The sequence below is a fragment of the Astatotilapia calliptera genome, chromosome 14 (assembly GCF_900246225.1).
Source record: "Astatotilapia calliptera chromosome 14, fAstCal1.2, whole genome shotgun sequence".
NCBI classification, from domain to species: domain Eukaryota; kingdom Metazoa; phylum Chordata; class Actinopteri; order Cichliformes; family Cichlidae; genus Astatotilapia; species Astatotilapia calliptera.
This window is the reverse complement of record NC_039315.1, coordinates 4,949,598-4,971,756: the sequence shown is the minus strand read 5'-3', so window position 1 is coordinate 4,971,756 and position 22,159 is coordinate 4,949,598. Positions and strand designations below refer to the sequence as shown.

The following is a 22,159-nucleotide window of genomic DNA, read 5'->3' as shown; positions in this document are numbered from 1 at the left end:
CCCCCTTCCAAAACTGTTAAAATCACAATGAGCCACATATTTGCAGTAGATGAACAAGAACACTATAGACATTTCTTTTTTTTTTATCAACATCAGAATGGAGGAGAACATCATGAGCTATCATCCTATTTTATATGATCAGAGGAGTCACAGGCAGCTAGCTGGGTAAAACTGGCTTTGTTAAACTGCATTGTGGGTACATATTATATGACTGGTTGGTGCCCCTGTTACACATGCATTGGGAAAGATGGGAAAAAAGATAGTAAAAAAAGTATAATGGTATAAAAGAGAACAGTGGTGGGCAGTAGGTGCTAGAGCCATCCCTTATTTCTTTATGTCTTCCAAGGAAAATGGGAAATAAGTTGTCAGCTTTCTTGTCAGTTCTTTATGTTGTCTTTAGAAATAGTTCTCCTGGCTTCTGGAAGGACTTTTGTTCTGTTTTCTGTCAAGCTGATCTCACACTGCTTCAGTAATGTTAAAGATCAGTGCCTCCACCGAGTTTTACAGATGGCTGTAAAATTACACTCAAGACTCAACTAAGTGGTAAAGTTTAAAAAGTACAATGACATTTAAACTCTTGTCCTGGTTTTGGAATACGTGACTGAAACTGGAAGTAGACTTAATTAAACTTGTATATAATTTACAGACTAGTAATGATGGGATAAACATTCGACCCAGAGAAGCTCATGGGATCCATCAGCTCTTCTTTCAGCTCCACAGTCACACAGTTTATATTAGCACTCGTTCACGTTACCATCATTCTGTGGTCACTGCATGCTGTACATTACCATTGATGTCAGAACTGCTTCAATGCAGCATTTCAGGGTTAAGTGTATGTTTCAAGGACACCGGGTGGTTAGCATTTAGACTATGGTCATTCTTTAGTTAGTTTAGAGGCATCAGTGTCAGATACTAATTGCCAAAACACAAGTTGTGGAAGCCAGACAAAGAGGATGAGAGGTTAGGACACAGGGAGCGGTGGGAATAGAGAGAGGACAGCTGCAAAAGTGTGAAGGATAATAAAAGGAGAGAGCAGGGAGGCGGGGCGAGGGGCGTGGGGGTGTTTACATTACGTCGCTGGTGAAACTGTGATTTATTGTGGTGGCTCACTTCAGCAGCATAGCTAGTGAGAGAAGGCCATAATAACACTGAGTGGTTTAGAGGAGAAGATGTAACGACTGACATTTCTGCAATCTCACACATGTATGGATGTAGACATGCAGTAGTAATTACACTATTAGATGATCCCTGAATAACAAAGCAACAGGAAACTTATGAATGATAACTCTGACCAATAATACATTGTTTAAAGTAAACTTCAAACAACTTGTTTTTTATGTGTAACAATAACTGCAACAGTGACAAACTAAGTCATGGTTGACTTTGTGAGATTATTTTTATTTGTATCTTGATATGTAAAACCCTAGAACATAAAAGAGTTATGCTGTCTCTTTACCATGGCTGTATATTGTTACAATAATGGAAGTTTATAATAAACTTGAACACATTTTCAAGTAGTTTCTGTAAGCCAAAAACTCAGGTTCCAACATTTGTAAAAATAAAAAAATACAAATCTTGTCTCTAATATGGTCAGTGAGTGCAGATATTCCAAATATGGTCATCTCAGGCAAACGAGTCTGGCTGTGGCACAGAAGCCCCTCCCACCTGCTTTTTAAGCCAGTCAGAAGAAAGTCATCTTAAAGGGAGGAGAGCTAAAACTGCATGTTTCAGACAGCGGTGGATGCATCGAGGCTTAGCGCAAGAAAACTGCGAACCACGCAGTGCTACTTTAAAAGCAAAAAAAAAAAGACAAAAAAGAAAGAAAATAGAGTTGGAAGTGAGCAGAATAAATCCATTTAGAGTTTTTTTGTCAAAAAGAGTGCAGTTCTGTGCAGATATTCGGCTTATGTTTTTGTTTTAATGGGATAATATGCCTGTGCATTTAGTCAGATTTTAAGCTTCAGTTACAATTTTGGCTTCCAGTGATTATCAAAACAAAATCTCTGAGATTATATGATTATATGATTATTGTGCTTGGTTCTTACTTTGCTTTTGGTACTCTCTAAATTTACCGACTACCAGGCTGTGGAGGGTTTAATTCAAAATCTTTCTTTTTTTATCTTTGGATGAAAGTTCAAGAAAATTTACTCCCAAGAAATGAATTCTACGAGCAGTTGTATTAAAAGATCATAATCTCAATATTGACCGAATTAATTGTGGTTTTCATTTCTGCTCTACTGAAACAGCCCTAATGGATAGCTGTGGATTCTAGGCTATTGATTAAGCAAAAGAAATCAACTGAAATGTGACAGGCATGTCTTAAAAGAACCGATTAAGGGTTAACGTTCAAAAGCTTGTTTAAATGTACAGGAAAAACTGAGACACAATCTCTCATACCCATGTCAATAAGACTGACAGATACAAGTCTGGATGATAAAACCTCAAAGTAAAGAGAACAGCTAAAAGAGTCACGACTGAGCTGAAACGCAGTCACGTAAACACACTCAAACCACCTGGGGAGAAACAGAGATGGCCACCCTGGATGTAGAACATTTCCTTTTAGATGCTGTCCTATAAACCACAGTGATATAGGGTTCAGGTCCACCTGGAGAAAAACAGAAAAGCTTCATATGATCTAGATTCTCTCCTAAAAGTGAGAGATGAGAAGATATCTCTGGGCAAAGTTCCCATTTTTGCTGTCCTGTCTTTACCAGCGCTAATTTCATTTGTTTCAGTATTATCATCACAGGTTGCCAAGTTCAAGGTGACTTACTGAGATAATTTAGTTTACTGTGAAACAGGCAGATCTTGACATTGGAATGAAATAATATATTAATATATATAAAAATATTTACAAAATAAAATAGGACATGTCACTCTGTAACAAATTATTTAAGCAGTAAAAACTTACCAAACGCGAGTGTTTTATTTTGTATAACTTCTTTCATATTATCAGGTTCCATACGTATCTACTGGGCTTTAACAATATATGGAAGATGTCAAAGAGAACACACGGCCACAGATGCAATTCATGCTCTTTCTTCCAACACCATGGAGAGTTCAGAGAGGACGCTGCTGTTTAAAGGTTTGATCTTTCGGTGTTGGCACAGCTGCCTCCTACGAACTCTGTAACCCCGAGAGTTCAACATAAACATCAGAGCAAGATCCCCGTTCTGAATCTGTGTTTTTGATTTTATTTATCAAAACTTTCTGGTCCAAGTTTGTTGTTTTTAACAGTTTTTTTTTTTTTAAACTACTGAAATTATATTTGCTGAATTACCAGTGCGGTCAGATTAATAGATGTCTGCATGTGCGCTGAATGCAGTGTGAAACACTATGGTGGACTCGCTTCTGTCGTCGCCTTCTCAGAATAAAACATTTGGAGGTGTTTTGTATTTATGTGGCTGAATGAAAGATCATCAGCAGTATTACTCAGCACTTTCATTTTGAAGCTCACCAGCCCTGATCAGCATCAACTGTTCAGGATCCACCAGGTTTATCTGACTCCAGTAGCATCTGATGTTATCACGACACTCCTGGTAGTTAAAGTGTTCTTAATATAGTGGTTAGTAAAACCATTAAACCATAACATATTCTGAGTTGGATCATAGTCAAAGAAGCACCAAAAGCAGCTTTAAAAAAACCTGGTGACAAAAATATTTGATATGCAGTGATGTAGAGAGATGTCGATGGAGTCCACATCAATAGTTGATGAAGATGCATCTGATTTGAGCACTAAAATGTATTACAGCAGAAAAACAACAGATGTCAGAAGTAATAATAAAGCTGTTTTCTTTGTCTCTCCTGCTTGTGAGCTTGTTCTGCTTTTTGATTTTATACTTCATACAGACAAAGAAAGGGGGGTGGTGATCCTTCTAGCTTACTGCCCACAGTGGTATTTTTCCCTGAAGTTGGACAAGGAAAAGGAGACGAATGTACAATGACAGAAAACAGTGGTGTTACTATCCGTGAAGCTCTGCTACTCTGTGACACAGTCAGTCATTTATTAAATCATTCTTAACCGCTCATCTAATTCATGGTCAGGGGGTGGCTGGAGCCTAACTCAGCTGTTGCTGTATGAGAGGCGGGGTACACCCTGGACATGTCGCCAGTCCATCACAGGGCTAACATAAACAGACAGATGACCATTCATGCTCACATTCACACCTGCAGACAGCACAGAATCGGGTCACGTTATCATACATGACTCTGATTCTCATTCAAGTGAAGCACAGGATTGCTGCCTGTGGACTTAGGACAAGTAGTAACACGTGTATGTTTGCATGTACACTCCACAGTAGGCACCTCAGCTTTTTTGGGGAGTTAAAGTCCACCATGTCCCCCAAATATATTTCCATATTTTCCTGGTTCTTCAACAAAGACACATCACACAATATCTTAAGATCTCATGGACATTAACTGTTTTTCCAGAATGATGTTAAAGAAGTTTGATATTATTATTATTATTATTATTATTATTATTATTATTATTATTGTTGTTGTTGTTGTTGCCAATATTAGAATGAATTTAGTGTTACACAAGTATGAATGCAGATGAAAGTTTGCGGTCACATTTTTTTAAACTTTCCTGCAGGCTGTGTTCAGTGTGTCAAAACAGAGCATAAAACAGATAGCCAGCAGTGTGTGTGTGTGTGTGTGTGTGTGTGTGTGTGTGTGTGTGTGACTGCCTACGGCTGACTGATTCCTGAACAGCTGAGTCTGATTATTATAATAAAGGTGATAACACACACACACACACACACACACACCAGAGCAGCCTTGTGTTTGATTTGATTGATTTTAGGACACCAGGTGGTTGAGGTTCGGCAAAGAACAAGGCAAGGAGAATAGAGGGCACGCGTGCGTGCGCGCGCACATACACACGCGCAGATACAGCAGTCATGTATTTTGGCTGCAGTTTGACTGATGCGGACTTTTGTTGTGGTTCAACTTTTCCAATCCAATCACCGGCTTTAATCCGTATTTCAGTTTGTTTTATCGCCCTACAAAAATATACAGTTACAGGTTTTTTCCTGCAGTCGTCATCAACTAAAGAGGTTTTAAACGTCCACCACAGGTAACCTAACACAGTTTGGATACAGGATAATTTTCACAACCAGCTTCATTTAGTCATCATCAAATGGTAAGAATTATGAGAGAAAGACACAACAAGAGGTTAATAAAGGGGAAAGCTTGTTGGATGATCCACCATGTGAAGAAAATGTATCTATAAAGTTACAAGTCTTTTAGCTTTTAGCTGGACTGTGGATGTTAGCAGCCCTCAGTCAAAGTGGGTCATATGTCAGGAGGGCTAATGCTAGCATGCTGCCACAAGCTAAGGAGGCACTTAGAAAGCAAACATCTTTGAAAGAAACTTGGCCTACGTCATAAACGAGCTAGATATGAAACAGAAACAGCAACACTATTTTTTGGATTGCATGAAAGTACCTAATGCGGTGATAGAGGTGAGTTAAAATCAGAGCCTAGCTGATATAAGTGGGGGGGTTTCAGACTGATACTAATGTGTGGTGATTTAAAAATCCAATACACAAACGTAAGCAGATCTCGCTAACATTTGTTATGTGTTGTTACTTCTGAGCCTTAATAAGATACAGTGGCAGCACAGTTGTGGAGAACTTAATCTGGCTGACTGCTGGTTTGTGGTGCTCCGAACATGTGTCGGTGCAGAGAGCCTTCTGATGGAACACCAGAGCTCATGTTTGAAGATTATTTCTTTCCTTTACCTAAATAAAGCAAATTGTTGTCTGTTTTAAATGCTAACATCAGTAAGTCTATAAAGAACTAATATCGGCTGATATTAAATCTGGTTGAAATTCAGTTAAAAAAAACAAACCCTGCAGATCTCATGATCAGTCTAAATGCTGTAAATGGGCAAAAATTAAGTAAAAACTGCAATCAAAAGATAAACTATTGACACGTTAGACATTGGACCTCTTTTCTGCAGATACACGATTCACCTGCAGGCCTCTTCTGTTGCTTTATAGTCATTACATCAGTCTGGCCACAGATATTTCTCAGTGAAGGTCCCCATGTTAGTACTCCTGGTTCTTTCTGGGGTGTTTCTGTCTAAACATTCACATGAGCCTGCTGGCTTCATGGCTTGCGATATCAGTCAGTACAGAGCATGGTGGGACTCTGCAGCCAACCTCAAAGGTGGCTCTCACACGTTCTGAAGGAAAATGCTGGCGAGTGACTTTAGTCCACACGGGGGATTAGAGTGAAAACTGTACAGGGATTTAGGGACATTAAACAAGGGGCTAGCTCATTTACAACATCTGAGATCACACCATCAGCTGCCACTCATCTGAAAACTAATCACAAAATAGAGCGCTGCGTGATGTTCTTAGTGCGGCCGTAAAGGGAGAGCCCGTGTTTTAGGGATGTTTAAGAGGAAAGGTCGCACTTTGGTGTCGAGAAAAAAGAAAAGGCTTTTGTCCCGAGCCATCAGTTTGCACTAATATTCAGCAGTCATGCAAGAGCTTGGAAGGATTGTAGTAGGAATGACCTTTGCAACCCAACTGTTTAATTATTGTAGTATAAATGTAAACATATGCATTTGACTCATTTGTTCTTCTTTGAAAACAGAATAAACCTGGCAATATATTATAAATAAATCCTTCATTAGAAGTATCCAAATGTTCAAAGAATACAGCATTTTCATGATTTTTATTTCTCACAAATTGTATTTTTTTTTTTTTTTTTTTTTTAAGATAACGATGAGTTGAGGAATAAAATGTACTGTATAAAGTAGAGAAGATGTATCTATTGAAAGGTTGGGCTTAATTTTATCTCTTTTTTTACATTTCCAAAACAATTCTATTAGTATTTTGTTATTTAAAGGTTAAAGTTAATTGAAAAGAACATTTTGTATTGTTGTCTTTTCATTCACTCAGGTTACCTATAAATTTATCTGATTTACTGTAGGCTTCACTTTGTTGGATTTCACTGCAGTCCTCTTTCTGCATCATCACCAGATAGAAAGCTCTATAATATTTATCCTCTCCAGGGAGGACAGCTAAGTGCATGTGCACAGCTACTTCTTCTCTTTCTGTCTTGCAGGGCACGCTGACATTTACTCGATATGGCTACGTTGTTTTTCCAGTGGTTTAGGTATAGTGACAACCGTGAGCTTGGGTTTTTGTTGCAGAGGGAGGAGGAGGCCAGGAAAAAGGGGCCAGATGAGGAGAGGAAAAAGAGATTACAGAGAAAAGGGAAAAAGTCTGAGGCAGGAATCTTCAGAGAAACCTTCCTAAACAGTAACATCAAATGCTTATTTGACCTTTTATTTACTTGAAATCTTCATTCACATAAATTGAACTTAATGGGTGAGTATAGTGTTACTAACATTAACTAAAAAGTAACAATACAAATTCAGGGCATGTAACTGTTGGGTGTATTCTTCCTATGTGTTGAAAGAAGGGTATAGGGAGAAATGGGGGAGGGGATTGGGAGGGGAAAGGGGGGAGAACATTTTTCATTCTGTGTTATCTTGTGAGGCATTTCAAGGACAGGGGTTTTAATGAGTGCACACTGGAAAGGCCGATGATTTTAGGATGCTGAAGGATGACCACCAAACATACTGCTGTATCTGCTAAAAAAAACAACCATACTGAAACAATGTAGCCACAAAAATGAGCCAGCAGTTTTTTAAACATCACTTTCTATCTTTGTAAGAAGTTTAAAGAGAAATAAGTGTATGACAAAAGAAGCCCTCTGGATAAATATACAGAGAATACATTTCTATCATCAGTCTTTCCCCTTGAACCCACATGTGTAAAAGCCTAGTTGGCTGTGGGTTTGATTCCCAGTGGGGCCATGGAAACAAACATGTATTCTTCCCCCTCCCTCCCCTTTGTTAGCAGCCTTGGAGAAGAGCACCAAATGGCATCTTTTATATCCGTAGGCACATCTGCTCCTCACCAAGAGAAACCATTGCATGTATTTTCCATTCATCGTGTGTGTAACACAAAGAGTGAGAACATGAGAAAACTAACGATGCTGTATTTACCTGGGAATTCTTATTAGATTCCCAATGTTCATCTAAAATATTTATGATTTATTTAATGTCCAGTGCACTGCTCTATACATCATTACCGACACGAGCTTTTATATTTCTAATGCCTGTTGTGATACGTACAATCCCTGGTCACTTTATTAGGTACACCTGGCAAGTGCTTAATAACATGAAGAATTAAGAGCAGCCTTAATTCGTCACTGTGGAGGTTCAGTAAGGTGCTGGACACATTCCTGAAAGACTTGAGGTCCATGTTGGCATCATAGCATCGCACAGTGATGCATAGATCAGCTGACTGTAGAGCCCATACAGTGAACTCACTGTCATGTGAAAGATGATTTGAGCTTTGTGACATGGTGTGCTATCCTGCAGAAGATGGGCACACTATGATCACAAAACGTGTTCAGATGGTATCAAGGGGCCCAAAGTTTGCCAAGATTATATCCCCACACACCAGCACCAGGCTGAATCGCTGATACAAGATAGGATGGATCCATCCTTTCATGTTGTTTGTGCTAAAGACTGGCCCTACCATCTGAATGTCACAGAAACGGAGACCAGGCAACATTCTTTATATCGTTTGGTGAGTATAAACTGTAGCCTCAGATTCTTGTTCAGTTTGAAGGGTCAGTGTGTTGTGTGTTCAGAGTCCCTCTTCTCCATACCTTGGTGGTAACACGTGGTTATTTGAGCTATTGTTGCCTTCCTGACAGCTTGAAGTAGTCTGGCAATTTGCCTCTGACCTATGGTATCTACTCATTAGATATTTTCTCTTTCTTAAACCATTTTCCGTGGAGATGGTTTGTGTGGGAAGATCTCAGCAGTTCAGCACTTTCTGAAATTGTCAGACCAGTCCATCTGACCAGTTCCTACCCTAAGCCTAACCATTAAAAATCAATGCGAACTCTAACCTTCAGCCTAAACCTAACCATAACCTAATTGTACTCCTGACACTAAAACCACATTTTGAGCCTCAAAAATGCCTTCAAACCAGTGGGGACGGGCATTTAGTCCCCACAAGTATAGTAGCATGCCAATTTTGTGTCCTCACAAAGATGTCTAAACATGTATACACACACACACACACACACACACACACACACACACACACACACACACACACACACACACACACGGAAAACAACAAACTGAAAACAACAAACTGTCAAATTCAGGAAAAGACAGGAGGTACCATCTATTTTTTTTGCATGACACATCCTTTATATGTTAAAGAAAGCATTTAAAAAATTTGAAGAGGGTGTGTATGAAGAAGGCTGAAACAGACAGTACCATCTTTTTGGTGCCTTAATTTGGAAAAACCCACATTTTTATTTCAGAGCCTCCAAGCTGTTCTAGCAGAGACGCGTTTAAGTTTTCACCCAGTCTGCTGATTTTTAATGTGCGCTCTGAATTCTGTCGCGAGTGCCACAAACCGAACCGTGCATTGCTCGAAGCAGACTATTTACACCACATTATCCAGTGCTCACTGTTAAGGTTTCATTTTAATTTTAATTGAAGCCTCTAACTGATATCAAACATCTCTGTGAGCTCTTCAAATGAATGCAGCGGAAGCTGATGAATATCAGAAAATTGAACAGGAGGTTTTTCATTGTTGTTGTTTCGAATGTTTCTGTTTCTTAACTCTCAGCTGGCACAGTGTGATTTCATGCAGAGGTTTAGAAGCTATTTTTATGTACCTGCTTTCAGCTGTCAAGGGGACGGGCTGAAGAGATGAGATGCCCAAATCATTTTAAGTCTATTTTAAGCTTTGCTATTGTAAAATGCTTTGATGCCAAGGACAGGTACTGCATCATTCATGAACAGGAAAGGACCTATTGACTCCTTATTTCTGCAGAAGTCTCCTTATTAAACCATGAATTTTGAGTCTGAATTTCTTTGCTGGCTAAACTTGTGCGGTTGAATAAGGGTTAAGAGATATCTAATAAGGACGTGTGAAGTCAGTTTAGTTTAATTTAATTTAATTATCAGGTGCGAAAGGCTCTTCACCTGTGGGGATGGAGCAATGGCACTTCTTTTTCTCTCCTCTGCATGTGCCAGTGTGCTCACATACATATATATGCATTTTTGTATGTGAGTAGCGCATTAAAGCAAATCCACTGATATTTATATTGGCTCATTCAAAACATATTTCATCAAGCATGACTGTACAGATGATTTTTTCAATTTCATTTTTATATGTTACCAGGGAGACTTTATCCCATCCTTTATTTCACACACAGGTTGATATCAGATATTATGACAGCATTTGATTTTTCGCAGGGCGTCGGGCGCGATGGCTAATGCCTCTCCAGACCTGGACAACGCGGAAGCCCAGCGCCAGCTTAACAACAACAACCGACCAATCGGCTCTGGCTTCTGGGAGACAGAGTGTACCAGCTCCAAACTGTTCGAGTGCTCCCGCATCAAGGCCCTGGCAGGTCAGAGGTCACAAGCAGATCAGTGCACATGCTTACTCACATTTACACAAATACAGACACTGCAGACATTTGACCGTATTATCTGTTCATATACAAAATGAATAATACCTACTTTCAGGGCATTTTTAAACAATTAATCAAATGCAATTTAATAAAATGTAATTTATATAGCACCCAGTCACAACAACAGTTGCTTCAAAGTAGAGCTGGGCGATAGAACGATAACGATATGTATCGCGATATAACTTTTACTCGATAGAGAAATTAAGCTATCGCGATAGACCTCGCCGCTCTTGTCCTCTTTAAAAAAAAAAAAAGGGTCAGCCAATCCAAATCAAGTAGCGCAGAGCCGAACCAATCACAGCCGCAGCGTCACGTCGCGTGACTTGTTACGTACAGCACAAGTGCCACGCCGCACGTGTGTTTGTTTGGGAAGCAGCCAGCGCATAATGGAGGAAATGAGTGTGCTGACTAGAAAAATCAACCGAGCGTGACCGAAGAGAAAACAGATGATGGTTCCAATGCCGGAGAGATTGTCGAACGGAAGAGCCATAGAAGTTCCGTAGTGTGAAGGTATTTCGGCTATTTCAAGTCTGACAAAAAACAGAGTAGCGTGCACTGTAAATTGTGCCGAAAGCAAGTCTGGAAATACAATAAACTGGTGCATGCGTCACACTGTGCGCCACGTTATTGTTTCGGTGAAATGAATTTCTACAATACTGTTACTGTTAATTCTACTCTCTGCAGTGTTTAAATGCTCACATATACACACAGTTACTGTCCGTCCACACATACGACTCGGTTCTGCTTCTATGCCCCAGCTTTGTTTACTTTTTCCCACCGAGGCTTCTAGACTTCTGATTGGCCAACATTTCTGCACGGTTAGGAATCTAGCGCCACCTGCTGCTTTGGCATGTTCATAGCAGCGTTTTCCTTCATTTCTGCCTTTATGTGTGGACGGGATTATTTTTTAAAACGTAAACGGAAAATCTCCGTTTTCAAAAATACCCGTGTGGACGTAGCCTCAGTCTCTGACTGGAAGCGCTAATTCGTCATTCGGCTTTTGTCAGACTAAAGTAACTGTTACAACTGTTTGAAAAGCTCAGCTATACAACAAGGAGAGATTGAGAATTTCCTTTTAGTTCTCAGTTTATTTGATATTGACAAAAGTTAGTCAGTTTTGTCTGTTCTTCTGTAAAACAAACTAAGATTTATTTTTAGAATTAATATTTTGTTTCTAAGTGGAATTGACAATTTAGTCGTCTGTTTCGTTTGTTCTATTTTGAAACTTAAACGCTTTAGCGGCTGCCTTTTGTGTAGTTTGCAATATTTGCCTTTCTTTATCTGAAAAAGTCTCATGTTCCTTAAGTACATCTACCCTGTTGAACTTATTATGGGAAATAAATATTTAAATAAAAACAAGCTGCTGATTATTTCACATTTTACTTGTGAGCAACGGCACATTTAAATCTTACAAATATAGTTATTTGGCTCATATCGTGATAGATATCGTTATCGCCTGAAATGAAAAAAACATATCGTGATATGAAAAAATCTCATATTGCCCAGCTCTACTTCAAAGTGCTTTATATTTTTAGATTTTTCATCTCTTAACTGTTTAATAGTGAATTATGTGCACCTTGTATTTTAGGTATTTGAAGAAAATATTTCATAAAGTATTAGATCGACTTTGTCAGGCAAGGGGCAAGCATGAGCGTGCATGCAGCTGAAAGCAACAAAAGGTCTTTCAGGGCCATTTGAAGTGATTCCGATCTAATCATTTCACATATACTGTATAAAGCTGATATTATTGTATCTGTTCCTTTAACTTAAAATGTCTTTCCTAATTTCCCTCAGATGAACGAGATGCAGTGCAAAAGAAGACTTTTACAAAGTGGGTCAACTCTCATTTAGCCAGGGTGTCCTGTCGCATATCTGACCTTTACAACGACCTGAGGGATGGATACATGCTCACCAGACTGCTGGAGGTCCTCAGTGGAGAGCTGCTGGTAGGAGCCGTCATGGTTTTAGTTTTGTAATCCTTCATTTTTGTTCATTCTGTCAGTTTCTTCCTGACTGATTTCATTTTCAGAATCAGAATCAGAAAGGGTTTTATTGCCAAATGTTGAGCGGGTTTACAACATTAGGAAATTGCTGCGGTGCTTCAGTGCAAGCATACTGTCGTAAATTAAGCTTAAATAGACATGAAAATAAAAATGAGAATAAGAATTAAAAGTGCTAAGTAGATAGATAGACATATACATGAGTGCAGGTGGTGATCAGTGCCAAACATGGAATGATGCAGTGAACACAGCGTAGGGTCATGTGTTAGTGGTGGGAACAGTCATACGGTTATTGTTCATGTGTTCAACAGCAGAGGGGAAGAAACTGTTCTTATGGCGAGAGGTTCTGGTGCGAATGGACTGGAGCCTCCTGCCTGAGGGGAGCAGGTCAAACAGACTGTGTCCAGGGTGAGAAGGGTCAGCTGTGATCTGAGCTGCACGCCGCAGTGTCCTGGAGGTGTACAGGTCCTGCAGAGATGGGAGCCTGCAGCCAATCACCTTCTCAGCAGAGCGCACAACACGCTGCAGTCTCTGTTTGTCCCTGATAGTGGCTCCAGCGTACCACACGGTGATGGAGGAGGTGAGGATGAACTCGATGATTGCAGTGTAGAATTGCATCATCGTCCGTATTGGCAGGTTGAATTTCTTCAGCTGCCTCAGGAAGTACATCCTCTGCTGGGCTTTCTTGATGACGGAGGTGATGGTGGGCTCCCACTTCAGGTCCTGGGTGATGGTGGTACCCAGGAAGCGGAATGAGTCCACAGAGGTGATGGGGGTGTCAGTCAGGATGATGGGGGGGAGTGGAGTTGTGTGCTTCCTGAAGTCCACAATAATCTCCACTGTCTTCTGGGCATTCAGCACCAGGTTGTTGTGGCTGCACCAGGACACCAGACGTTCAACCTCCCTCCTGTAGGCAGACTCATCCCCGTCCGAGATGAGTCCAATAACGGTGGTGTCATCTGCAAACTTGATTAGCTTGACAGACTGGTGGGTGGAGGTGCAGCAGTTGGTGTACAGGGAGAAGAGCAGGGGAGAAAGAACACAGCCCTGAGGGGAGCCGGTGCTGATTGTCCGGGAGTCCGAGACATTCTTTCCCAGCCTCACATGCTGCTTCCTGTCCGTCAGGAAGTCAGTGATCCACCGGCAGATGGGATCAGGCACATTCATCTGGGAAAGCTTGCCTTGGAGATGGTCTGGAAGGATGGTGTTGAAGGCAGAGCTGAAGTCCACAAACAGGATCCTGGCGTAGGTTCCTGGGGAGTCCAGATGCTGCAGGATGAAGTGTAGGGCCATGTTGATGGCGTCGTCTACAGACCTGTTGGCTCTGTATGCAAACTGCAGGGGGTCCAGGAGGGGAGCCGTGAGGGTCCTGAGATGGGAGAGAACTAGGCGCTCAAATGACTTCATGACCACAGATGTCAGAGCCACGGGTCTGTAGTCATTTAGTCCAGTGATCCTAGGTTTCTTGGGGACAGGGATTATGGTAGAGGACTTGAAGCAGGCAGGCACATGACATGCCTGCAGTGAGGAGTTGAAAATGCCAGAAAACACTGGGGCCAGCTCGTTTGCACAGTGTCTGAGGGTGGCAGGAGACACACCGTCTGGGCCGGGAGCTTTCCGAGCATTCAGACTCTTAAACTGCTTCCTCACATCTGCTTCATGAATATGAAGAGTTGTGGTGGGAGGAGGTGGTGTGAAATCTTCTTTTGTGTGGGGTGAGGAGGGGGGTGTTGCAGGTAAACAGTTTGAAGGTGGTGATGGCTCTATGGAGGGGGGAGAGGTGGGGGAATTAGTGTCCAAAGTGTCTCTATTGTTGGGGCTGTTGGAGGTGTGAAGGCTGCCTGATGGCTCGTCAAAACGGCAGTAGAAGTCGTTAAGGGTGTTGGCCAAGAGCAAGTCATCAGTGGAGTGGGGGGTTTTAGGCTTGTAGTTGGTGATATTCCTAAAACCTTTCCACACAGAGGCCGAGTCATTCTCTGAGATCTGCTGCTGCATCTTCTCAGAGTGATGATGTTTAGCAATGTCCACTTCTTTAGTGAACCTGTACTTGGCCTCTCTGTAGCAGTCCCTGTCTCCGCTTCTGAACGCCTTTCTCTTTTCCAGCCACAGCTTTTTGAGTTTAGGGTTTGTCATTGTTATAACTCACCCTGGTGCGTGATGGCACAATGCTGTCCTCACAGAAGTGGATATAGGAGGTGACAGTGTCCGTAAACTCGTCCAAGCTGTTAGAAGCAGCCTTCATTGTGTCCCAGTCTGTAGACTCCAAACACGTGCGAAGCTCCTCCACAGCCTCGTTGCTCCACAGTTTTTTGGTCCTCACAACAGGTTTGGAGAGCTTCAGCCTCTGTCTGTACGCGGGGATTAGGTGGATCATGACGTGGTCAGAAAGTCCGAGTGAAGCGCGGGGCACCGCGCGATAGGCCCCGCTGATCGTGCTGTAGCAGTGGTCTAATGTCCTCTCCTCTCTGGTCGGGCATTTAATATACTGCTTGTATTTGGGAAGCTCATGGCTCAGATTGGCTTTGTTAAAGTCCCCAAGAGCAATGATGAGAGAGTCCGGGAATGTCCGCTCCATGTGCAGTATCTGCTCCGCAAGTGCGCACTGAGCTGCCTGCGCATCCGCATCTGGCGGGATGTAAACAGCGGCCAGGATGAATGAAGCAAACTCCCACGGAGAATAAAACGGTTTGCAGTGAATAAAAAGATATTCCAGAGAGGAAGAGCAGTGCTGAGCAATCACTGTTACATCTGTGCACCAGCCACTATTAATGTAGAAGCAGAGACCTCCACCTTTGGTCTTACCAGAGAGAGAGGCCTGCCGGTCCGCGCGCAGCAGATGAAAGCCCTCCAGCTCCGTAAAACATAAGACACAGGAGGAGGCAAAGTCTCTGTTCATGCTTCTCATCAGGGCCAGCTCGTCTATTTTATTCCTGAGTGAGCGTACATTGGAAAGGAAGACCCCAGGAAGAGCAGTTCGCAGTCCACGTCTCCTCAGACGCACGAGTGCGCCGGCTCGCTTACCTCTCTTTCGGCGTCTCACTTTCCTGATCAGAGTCTGCAGTAAATCTGCCGCAGATGCGACAAATATTGGAAGTAAATCCACAGGTGTTGTAGTCCTGTAGTTAAGAAGCTCTTCTCTGGTGTAAGAATATCCAGAGGAGTGCCCAGACACAGAAGTTATGCACAAAAACAAAACAGAAGTAACGCACTGAAGCACCAGGGCATCCATACGCGGCGCCATCTTGGATCATTATCCACTCAGTCCATTCAGTCCATATTTTGACTGAATATTTGCCCTCATTGACGGACTTTTAAAAAATTGAATAAAGAAATTTGAAGGGCGTCTGTAAACTTCACAGATTAGAACATTTAAAAAAAAAAATCATATAACCCATAGTGTCCAGGGTCTTTGGCTCTGCAGAAAACCCTTTTCTGGTTATTTTCCACTTGAAAGGAGGGTGCATGTAATCAGTTCTGTCTTTGTTTGTCTGTCTGTTTGTTACCAGTCAGTTACCACTTTGCCTGGTATATGATGTCTCCTTAAGTTTTCCTTTATTTCACAGTGGGGGCATTTGTAAGAAAGGACTTGCCCTTGTGCTAAAAATATCCCCAGATTCTCCTCAGTGGTTTTTACTTCTGTCATTTCTAAAAGTAAATCCAACCTTTTGACTGTCTTTGTTATTATTTTAACAATGTTTGCTATAGTCCCACATGTAGTATGTCAATAATAACAGTTATCTTATTAAAAGTACTCAAACTCTTCTTCCTGCCACAGCCGAGGCCCACACGAGGTCGAATGCGGATCCACTGCCTGGAGAACGTCGACAAAGCACTGCAGTTTCTTAAAGAGCAGAGGGTTCACCTGGAAAACGTCGGTTCCCATGACATTGTGGATGGAAACCATCGCCTTACCCTGGGCCTTATCTGGACCATCATCCTTCGCTTTCAGGTAAATTTAAAACACAGATTCATCGTGACAGATTATAGCAGTGTGGACATCTGATGAGCCAACTTTGTCACTGTATAGAGAAAAGGTGCTTTTATTGTATTCCAGGATATGAAGTGTTTCTTTACGGATGTAATATTTGAATGCTGGTTTTGCGGAAACTTGCTGTGCAAAGTTGCTGTGATCAGCAGTGCATCGTTTATCTCTTGGTGGTTTGGGGAAGGCTGTCACATGCGCTGCGTCACCAGTGTGCGACAGCCGTGTTTAGTGGATGAAGCCTTAATGTCACTCAGTGTCTGACCGGCAGCAGTCGCCTTCCAGTCTGCTCTTCAGCAAGGACACACGGGCACACTGTTTTATCTACCTTACCTGAGCCGGCTTTCATCTGTCTCATCGCACACCCTCTGGCATGTACATACCACACACATGCACACACTCACACACAGGGTTCCAGGCCTCAGCAGCAGTGATACAGGATCACCTTCTTCCCTGTAAGTACAGCAGAAATCTATGGCTTCTCTTTATATTGCTTCAGTGCTACAGCGTGGCATTGGCTCACACTGCTAACATGACATTATTCTGATGCCTCTGTAACATTCACATTGCACAGTCGCCTATCAGCTTTTCTCCTGGGACTGAGTATTGTCATGCTAGACCTGGCTACCCACCACAAAGCACATTTGCCAGCACTGCTAATAGAATTATCTTGCAGCGTGTGCAACCCTCTGCAGGCCATGCTCATGAGACAGAGAGGATCAACGTTCACTGTGTGCAAGACAGCTCACTGATACAGAAATCTGCAGATACAGAAATCAATAAGTGTGTTGATGTACGCTGATTATTACCGCGTGATGGTTGTGTTTTTGGTAGCGTTTACATACAGTGGGGCAAAAAAGTATTTAGCCAGCCACCGATTGTGCAAGTTCCCCCACCTAAAATGATGACAGAGGTCAGTAATTTGCACCAGAGGTACACTTCAACTGTGAGAGACAGAATGTGAAAAAAAAATCCATGAATCCACATGGTAGGATTTGTAAAGAATTTATTCGTAAATCAGGGTGGAAAATAAGTATTTGGTCAATAACAAAAATACAACTCAATACTTTGTAACATAACCTTTGTTGGCAATAACAGAGGTCAAACGTTTACTATAGGTCTTTACCAGGTTTGCACACACAGTAGCTGGTATTTTGGCCCATTCCTCCATGCAGATCTTCTCGAGAGCAGTGATGTTTTGGGGCTGTCGCCGAGCAACACGGACTTTCAACTCCCGCCACAGATTTTCTATGGGGTTGAGGTCTGGAGACTGGCTAGGCCACTCCAGGACTTTCAAATGCTTCTTACGGAGCCACTCCTTTGTTGCCCGGGCGGTGTGTTTTGGATCATTGTCATGTTGGAAGACCCAGCCTCGTTTAATCTTCAAAGTTCTCACTGATGGAAGGAGGTTTTGGCTCAAAATCTCACGATACATGACCCCATTCATTCTGTCCTTAACACGGATCAGTCGTCCTGTCCCCTTGGCAGAAAAACAGCCCCATAGCATGATGTTTCCACCCCCATGCTTCACAGTAGGTATGGTGTTCTTGGGATGCAACTCAGTATTCTTCTTCCTCCAAACACGACGAGTTGAGTTTATACCAAAAAGTTCTACTTTGGTTTCATCTGACCACATGACATTCTCCCAATCCTCTGCTGTATCATCCATGTGCTCTCTGGCAAACTTCAGACGGGCCTGGACATGCACTGGCTTCAGCAGCGGAACACGTCTGGCACTGCGGGATTTGATTCCCTGCCATTGTAGTGTGTTACTGATGGTGACCTTTGTTACTTTGGTCCCAGCTCTCTGCAGGTCATTCACCAGGTCCCCCCGTGTGGTTCTGGGATCTTTGCTCACCGTTCTCATGATCATTTTGACCCCACGGGATGAGATCTTGCGTGGAGCCCCAGATCGAGGGAGATTATCAGTGGTCTTGTATGTCTTCCATTTTCTGATGATTGCTCCCACAGTTGATTTTTTCACACCAAGCTGCTTGCCTATTGTAGATTCACTCTTCCCAGTCTGGTGCAGGTCTACAATACTTTTCCTGGTGTCCTTCGAAAGCTCTTTGGTCTTGGCCATGGTGGAGTTTGGAGTCTGACTGTTTGAGGCTGTGGACAGGTGTCTTTTATACAGATGATGAGTTCAAACAGGTGCCATTCATACAGGTAACGAGTGGGGGACAGAAAAGCTTCTTACAGAAGACGTTACAGGTCTGTGAGAGCCAGAGATTTTCCATGTTTGAGGTGACCAAATACTTATTTTCCACCCTAATTTATGAATAAATTCTTTACAAATCCTACCATGTGGATTCATGGATTTTTTTTTCACATTCTGTCTCTCACAGTTGAAGTGTACCTCTGGTGCAAATTACTGACCTCTGTCATCATTTTAAGTGGGGGAACTTGCACAATCAGTGGCTGACTAAATACTTTTTTGCCCCACTGTACGTGCATGTCATCCTATCTGTAAGTGCTAACATGACCTTTTGAAAGAATTCTGATAAAATTTGTAGGGGTGTAGAGACAGGGGGTCATGTTAGCAATCCATTAACTAATTTGCCCAACATCCAACAAGGTCTCCAAGGTCAGCTTAATGATTTCTTGGTTGCAAATTGATGAAAAAGCCTCATAACTTCGAAACTATGTTTGTAATAAGTGTGGTGTGTACTGTCAGCATGTCGACAGTACAACATATAGGAATATTGGGAGTTATATATATGGGGATTCTAAATGTCGCTTTGGACCTCTGACCTTGTTCAACGTCAGATAAAACCAAACCTTCATAAAATCCCTTCATCTTTAAATATGGTTAAAACAACAAGTGGAACTTGTATGTTCAAATTGCCCCCAAAATGCATTATATCTTTGAAAACGCATTGTGATGAGAAGGAGAACGAGCAGCTTAGTTTTTTTAGAAACATACTGTAGTATAATTTTTTTGCAATCAACTCAAGATATTCATGTTTATTATTTTACAAATCCATACCAATTATCCAACACTTGCTAGTGCATAATGATTTTACTGCACTGCAAACCTCTTGTTTGTATGTTTAAATACAAATATGAGAGAGAGAAATGTATATGAAATATAATAATGTTCCCTTAAAAGTAAATACAGTGCAGAGAGGGAGCTGCTCTGGCAGAGGTTTGTGCTGTTTGAGTGCTTCTTGGCAAAACTGTTAATTTAACCATCAATTCAGGCTATTTATAAGGATTCACTTATATCAGTCTATGTGAAATGTGAATTATGTCATGAGCCAGATATAGTTGTATAAGTTGATTAAAAGTTTGTTTAAACAAAAAGAAAAAAATAAATAAAAGCTGTTTTTAATACAGTTTAAGTTTGTTTTACAACATGACATATAAAAATGAAATTTTGATGTTGAGAATTAAAGATATATTGCTGTAAATGCATTTTTTTTAGTTTTTCAGCTTCTATGTGAATTCAACCATCACAATAATACAAAAGGAAAAAAAAGCAGAAATTGTCTTGCAGCATGTGGACATGCAGGACACGCGTACGTGTCTGGTGCTATTCTACGTTGCCTAGCTTCATTACCTTGTCCTGTTTGTTTTGCCATGCTGTGAAGACCACAGACACAACAAGGTTTGATTGATTGACTGAATCTTTATTTTGAACATGTTGAAAAAGTACAACAACATAGAATTAAAAGAGACAAATGAACAAAGCAAAACAAAAGGAAAACGAGCAACCACAACTCCAAATAACTTTCATGTTCAAAAAGGAGCAGGAAGAAGCATAAGCTTATGAGAAGGTCATGTGAACGTTGCATATGCTAAATCACAGAGAGAAGTATTTTTCACGAAAACTTAGCTCATATTTATAAGCTAATTTGTTCAGTAGACTTTTTGGTATAAACTCAACTCGTCGTGTTTGGAGGAAGAAGAATACTGAGTTGCATCCCAAGAACACCATACCTACTGTGAAGCATGGGGGTGGAAACATCATGCTATGGGGCTGTTTCTCTGCCAAGGGGACAGGATGACTGATCCGTGTTAAGGACAGAATGAATGGGGTCATGTATCGTGAGATTTTGAGCCAAAACCTCCTTCCATCAGTGAGAACTTTGAAGATGAAACGAGGCTGGGTCTTCCAACATGACAATGATCCAAAACACACCGCCCGGGCAACAAAGGAGTGGCTCCGTAAGAAGCATTTGAAAGTCCTGGAGTGGCCTAGCCAGTCTCCAGACCTCAACCCCATAGAAAATCTGTGGCGGGAGTTGAAAGTCCGTGTTGCTCGGCGACAGCCCCAAAACATCACTGCTCTCGAGAAGATCTGCATGGAGGAATGGGCCAAAATACCAGCTACTGTGTGTGCAAACCTGGTAAAGACCTATAGTAAACGTTTGACCTCTGTTATTGCCAACAAAGGTTATGTTACAAAGTATTGAGTTGTATTTTTGTTATTGACCAAATACTTATTTTCCACCCTACTTTACGAATAAATTCTTTACAAATCCTACCATGTGGATTCATGGATTTATTTTTCACATTCTGTCTCTCACAGTTGAAGTGTACCTCTGGTGCAAATTACTGACCTCTGTCATCATTTTAGGTGGGGGAACTTGCACAATCGGTGGCTGGCTAAATACTTTTTTGCCCCACTGTAGTGTTAGCTGTCTGCTAGATTTCCCACCATTAGCCGTGAGCTCGGCTGTTGTCCCGTGCTCCTGCTCCCATGAGCCACCAGTCGATGGCCTCCTCAATTTTGCATGTGCTGAGAAAGGAGAGTAGTGCAGAAGACTGTTGTTCAGCTGTGTGTGTGTGTGTGTGTGTGTGTGTGTGTGTGTGTGTGTGTGTCTAATTATGAGACAAGTACTCATATAGAGAAAGAATAGCTGGCTGATGGGAAGCGGTGAGCAGAGATGTTCCGATAAATAAGCGCTGGTTGTTCCCTGAACTTAATAATTAACACACATTAAAATCAGGGCGAGAACCAGGGTTTAGAAATACATATTTCTTCATGTTTCATATTTGAGGTGTAGCACCTGTGCTCCAATAACCAGAAGAAAGGGCTACACTTCTGAAGAAACTAGGTCCAAGAGTTTTGATACAGTCACAATCATAACTTGTAAAGACTTTAAAGGTTTGTTTTGTACATCTTCCTCGTTTTCCAGGAGCAGCTGTGCATACAAATATATGAAGTGCTGTATGAATAAAACAATGAAATAAAACAGCATGCAAATAATTGAACTGTTATGTTACTTGAAATTAAAATGTTAGGAGAGAAACAGTTATTTTCTCAGTGGCTACGGTACGTCTGATTCACTTCCTCACAAGTTATGTGTCAACCTAACTCACTAACAACAATCCAGTCAGAGGCTATGTTGAATTCCTCTGTAGTCTTTTCAAAGTAAAAGCTCTCAAGAGCATCGCACACTGTTTCATGACATTTTTTTACTATCTCGTTTTGGAAGAAATCAAAGTTCAGAGCTTGATGACCTCACACATGGTTATGGTCACAGTTAGAATAATAAAATCAGAAAGGTTATTGCAAGATAATGTAAAGTTTATCACACTTCTTCATGTTTAAGTTGTAGGACAACCAGACAAAGAGCTGCTTCAGGTCAATGGGGCAAAAAATGCAAAACAAAGACAAAAACCTGAAATCAGA

General features: G+C 41.5%; 1 protein-coding gene across 6 annotated transcripts in view; it reads left to right on the top strand.

The window, feature by feature from the left end:
- Positions 1-22,159, top strand: part of sptbn4b (spectrin, beta, non-erythrocytic 4b) — a 119,387-nt gene that overhangs the window by 19,271 nt on the left and 77,957 nt on the right. For 3 of the 6 annotated variants that reach the window (XM_026191933.1, XM_026191932.1, XM_026191938.1), the window contains exons 1-4: positions 4,775-5,077; positions 10,316-10,473; positions 12,331-12,482; positions 16,312-16,485. In XM_026191933.1, the coding sequence (XP_026047718.1) occupies positions 4,902-5,077; positions 10,316-10,473; positions 12,331-12,482; positions 16,312-16,485 (660 nt within the window). In that variant the 5' untranslated portion in view covers positions 4,775-4,901. Of the gene's footprint in view, positions 1-4,774; positions 5,078-5,097; positions 5,144-10,315; positions 10,474-12,330; positions 12,483-16,311; positions 16,486-22,159 lie in introns of those variants that run through there. The other 3 variants (XM_026191936.1, XM_026191934.1, XM_026191937.1) reach the window with 2 other exon arrangements.